Here is a 4,622-nt window from a genome sequence, read left to right on the forward strand (position 1 = left end):
GCGGGGGTGGGGGGCTGGTAGGGTGTGGGTTCTATGAGTGAAAAAATGAAATTTGAATTTTTTTTTTTTTGGGGGGGGGTCGGGTGGTTTGAGGGTAGGGACAAAATAAATTAATTTTTTCAACAAAAAATAATTGTAATTTGAAGTTGGAAGAGGGTTTTGAAAAATGTTTTCCTTAAGTTTTGAAGGGAAGTCATTTTCCTTAAATTTGAGGAAAATGAGTTGATTTAGAAAATATTTTCCAAAACATTTAGCCCAACCAAACATGAGAAAATTGGAAAATATTTTTTCCTTCATACCAAACACACCCTATATTAGAATCGAACTTGTTAAGTTGTGTGACCATATATTGGAGTCGAACTTGTTAAATTGTGTGACCATATCAAGTTGTTTTTGATAATATGAGTGAGGTGAGACTTAAAATAGCACATCTCTCTGATATATTACCATATTGATTAATTGTGTAAGTATCTCATACAGAAGTTTAAGCTATTTGAAATATAACGCGATTTATTTACTTATATATCTCCTCAATCGAACTCATGCTTTGTGTTCTGAAGCTATGTTGAAATGTATGATGACCTGCACGGCTGCAAATCGTGTAAAAATTTAAACTATAAGATTGAATACATTTTTATTTACAGTTGAAAGAATTCATAATTTTTTTGTTAATTAATAATGCAGGAAACATGGACTCTTTGCCGTATCTTGAAACGAAATGTTTTATATAAGAAACCAATACCAGATTGGAAAGAAGTGGCAAAAAAACAAAGAAACAATTCAGTGATGAATAAGGATGTTTTAAGCTCCACAATATGCAGCAATAATAGTATTGAATCTTCTTCAAATAATTCCCAGATTTACATCAGTTTTAGCACTGCTTCTGTTGTTAACCAGAATACTTATACTAATACTGTGACAGAAAATAAGCATCAGTTTGTAAGCCAACAAAGCTCAGGAACATCATCTCAAAGTACAACTGTTGGTGCTGCAACATCCAATTCCAGTACTCCTCTGGACTTTAATGAGTGGTTAGAACATGGCAACTGGGATGAACTCAAATCTATTTTCGAGTTTTCGTTTGATCCTTTGTTTTAGTTTTGTATCATACAAGTGAGAATTGTAATGTATATAGTATGGATTTAACTTATATACACCAATAGTTTGCGCGTAGTAGGTTATTTTGCTTTACTTTTCAGGTTACTATAAGTATTCACTCATATAACAGATTTAGTATGATTCGAGGAAAACCCAGAAAAAAACAGGATTTTTCTTCTCACTTGCAAAGAACAGCAGTTCCTTTCTTATTGTTGCAAGTATACAAGTCCATACACTTCCACATAGACTACACAAATGAGATGATGATGAATAACATGACATAAAGATTAAACACAAAATATAAATACTCTCATTGATCAGTCTGTTTAAATTACTTGTGACAGAAAGCAACACGATTAATCAGTATGATACACAAAGCAACAACACTACGGACTTCGCCCATCATCACAACTAAAGGGGGAAAAAAGAGTGTTTTCCCCGTTTCCAAAAATGCTAGATACTAGGACTAGCTGATCGTCGTGCTGATGGCATGGAAGGGAAGGTCCTCTAGAATTTTAACATCAATATGGTTGCTGAATGAAAGATACAATACAGTGACAAGACAGCAATTTTTACAGACTTTCTTCAGCAATCATAATCACCAACGGCCAATATGAGACAACTACTTATCTAGAGCTCTTTGATTTCTTTTTAGATGGTTTGCTTGGACCTGCAATAAACTCCTCGGCATCAATCTTATCAATTGATTTTTGCTTCCTGAACTCCTTTGCTTTTCTCTGCAGCAAGACGAACATGAATGCATCATAATCATTAGCAATCCAAGAATCAAAGTCCAAACACAGAAGGGTGCAATATAAATTAAAAGCATCATGGAAATACCTTCAATGACGATGCCATGGCAGTGACATCATCTTCATCCACGTTGGACACATCTTGGTTATGTGTTTTTGGTTCCTGCAGAAGTGCAAGCAAACAATGTTCAATAGGAAATGCACATATGGACTGCAAAACAAATATGCCCTGATGAGATTATGTGAATACAAACCTCGGGTGGAACAAAAGCTTCTTCCCGTTTTTTCTTGTTTTCAGCAACCTTCTCAGCCTGTTTGACTTGCTTCTCTTCCCACTGCTTTGCCATCTTCTTCTTGTCACTTAAGAAGTATTCACCACTTTCCAGTTGTTGATCAATCTACAACCCAAAAAGTTAATACACATTGGATTAAATTAACAGATGATATATCTTAATAGATCCTCATCACCGCAAGAGAAGAGGAGACAATAGACATTTGAAGATACTAATAAATAAACCACAAAATCTAGTGAACACCAGTGAGATAAAAGCAAGCAAAGAAGCAGGATTCAACGGAATAACTAATTACAGCACCATGCCAATAATTGCCTAAAAACAATTACACAGTACTTGAGTGTAATGCTGAGGGTTTTATTATGCTTAAAACTCTACAGATAAAATAGAGATAAAGAAAAGAAAGAGCACAAAATAAATGGACAAAGTTTGGTACTCTAGAACAAAAAAATCTCACCTTACTAGGTGGCTGAGGAGGTGGGAAAGGCGTATATGGTTTCTTTTCTTTGCTCTGAACTTTCTTCTGTTTAACGTTCTTCCTGAATGGACAAAGACGAAAAAAATAATATTCAAGCTTTGAAATTGGCACTGCAGATTAAAAAATTAATCTGACTCAACACCATTTGAAAGGATGCCTTACTTCTTAAATTGCGGAAGAAATCTGTCCCAGTTCTCACTAGCCAGAGCTGGATTTTTTGCGAGCTCTCTCTTCAGCATGAGGATCTATGGTTGAACAGATACGTCAGCAAAAGTAAATTATCAGATATTTTAGCCAGAGTATCATAAATAGCCAAATACCCCATGAAATTCATTTTTAATTATCATGCACTTGCTCATTTACCTTGATATGATGTAGTGGATGCATCTTGTTCAATATGCAGTCCTCTATAACCCTCCTCGCCTGCTTTAGACCTTTAAAGGAACCCATAGCAGCAACTGTGTTTCCCTACTCAATTTTAGGCAAGATTAAGGTTTGTTCCCAATTTAGCAAGAATATTTATATCATGTACTTAAAGATTCAATGATAAGGCAAAAACTTAAACATAAAGGAAGAAAAGAAAAACGACACTAAATTTGCAGTTTACATGTACAGCAAGTATACCTGAACAAGGATATAGCAGCCGGTTAAAATTTCCAGGGCCTACATCCAAAGTGATATATATCAAGCTCTATGGCAGAAGGTAATAATAACTCAGCAAGATGTGTCAGATATTCATCAACATTTAAGCGATCTATATCTCAACATTTCTATAACTAATTTGGTATGGATGAGTCGTGCTGGCACAGGTAGGAGGTAGGACTAAACCTCATGTGGCTCTGGTCAAGGGTCATCAGTTTACTAGACAATACCCATGATTAACAACTAATGTAAAGGAGCAACAAAATCATTACCCACAATAAGGTAAACTATCTACTCTCTAGAAGTTCAATTTCACAAATTCGTCATTATTGATTCAAGATGAATATTCTGGGAAAATCTTCCTGTTGGAAGTTGGGCCATCCACTATGAATAAATAAATCATCCTGACAAGTAAGCAAACACAGTACAAATGCTCTCCAGCTCAAGCCTGGTCTAAACAAAGAAATAAGAAAATACTCCTTGACGAAATGGTTTTTGGTCAAGAGAATGGTCTTTTGACAAATGTTCTTCTCTCAGTCCTACATAACAATGTGCATAGAATGCTCTCCTAGCCAATTAGGATTTCCAGAGAATGGTGCAGAACCCAATTCACTAACCTTTAAAGTTGACGAATTGGGACCCACGAGATATTGTCTGCGTTTAACAAAGCGCTCCTGAAACACAGAGAGTTTAATAACATGAATTTAGACAAACACGTGAACATGAATACTCAGAAAAACAGTAATCTAACAATGAGCTTTACATCCCATTATTACCATTACTTTTACTAATCTTGATTCAAATTCATATGACACTGTTTCCTTTTCTGGGACATTAATGTTTGACACTATTCAACTAACAATACTATTCTATATAACTTGTACAATGTTCAGGCAGTCAAATTTTGAACTTTTATGTGACATCATTCCTATAAAATTTCTTTTGCAGTGACAATTTTAATATATATATTTTTTTTTAAAAAAAAAAATGGAACGGTTGAAGTAGTATTCTACAAAAAACACTATTTTGTTCACCAGGAGTTATAGTCCAATCATGCACTTAAAGATATCTTATAAGTTTAGAAATCATATCCATCTTTACTAGTACCTTTGATACAACAGTGATAATCATCAAGGCAAAAGGAACATATCACACTCACTGCACATGGTGCAATTTAAGATGCTTTAGTGAAGAACTGGTACACAGGCAAACCTTGAAACAGATCTCTTTTTTTTTTATGAAGTAAGGGAATCTCATGCTAAGGAAATTAGAGGTTTGAGTCTCTTCAAGGCTACTTTTGGGTATGCAGGCTGGGTGAACAAATAGGAGTGGGGGCGGGTGGTGGTGGGGGGGGGGGGT

The 4,622-nt window shown here is 35.2% G+C and overlaps 2 protein-coding genes across 2 annotated transcripts in view; one reads left to right on the plus strand and one right to left on the minus strand.

Annotated features, from left to right (window-relative positions):
• LOC102597234 (transcription factor JUNGBRUNNEN 1-like) overlaps window positions 1-1,159 on the plus strand; it is a 3,927-nt gene extending 2,768 nt beyond the window's left edge. The window contains exon 3 of the mRNA XM_006353022.2: window positions 685-1,159. Within this exon, the coding sequence (XP_006353084.2) occupies window positions 685-1,098 (414 nt within the window). The 3' untranslated portion in view covers window positions 1,099-1,159. The remainder of the gene's footprint in view (window positions 1-684) is intronic.
• A 226-nt stretch (window positions 1,160-1,385) lies between these two features.
• Window positions 1,386-4,622, minus strand: part of LOC102598523 (KRR1 small subunit processome component) — a 7,568-nt gene continuing 4,331 nt past the window's right edge. The window contains exons 5-12 of the mRNA XM_006352947.2: window positions 3,881-3,937; window positions 3,246-3,284; window positions 2,985-3,089; window positions 2,784-2,866; window positions 2,601-2,682; window positions 2,105-2,248; window positions 1,939-2,013; window positions 1,386-1,835 (exon numbers count right to left, since the gene is read on the minus strand). Coding sequence (XP_006353009.1) covers window positions 1,725-1,835; window positions 1,939-2,013; window positions 2,105-2,248; window positions 2,601-2,682; window positions 2,784-2,866; window positions 2,985-3,089; window positions 3,246-3,284; window positions 3,881-3,937 — 696 coding nt within the window. The 3' untranslated portion in view covers window positions 1,386-1,724. The remainder of the gene's footprint in view (window positions 1,836-1,938; window positions 2,014-2,104; window positions 2,249-2,600; window positions 2,683-2,783; window positions 2,867-2,984; window positions 3,090-3,245; window positions 3,285-3,880; window positions 3,938-4,622) is intronic.

Source organism: Solanum tuberosum, unplaced genomic scaffold, assembly GCF_000226075.1.
Source record: "Solanum tuberosum cultivar DM 1-3 516 R44 unplaced genomic scaffold, SolTub_3.0 scf00141, whole genome shotgun sequence".
In the NCBI taxonomy this organism is placed as follows: domain Eukaryota; kingdom Viridiplantae; phylum Streptophyta; class Magnoliopsida; order Solanales; family Solanaceae; genus Solanum; species Solanum tuberosum.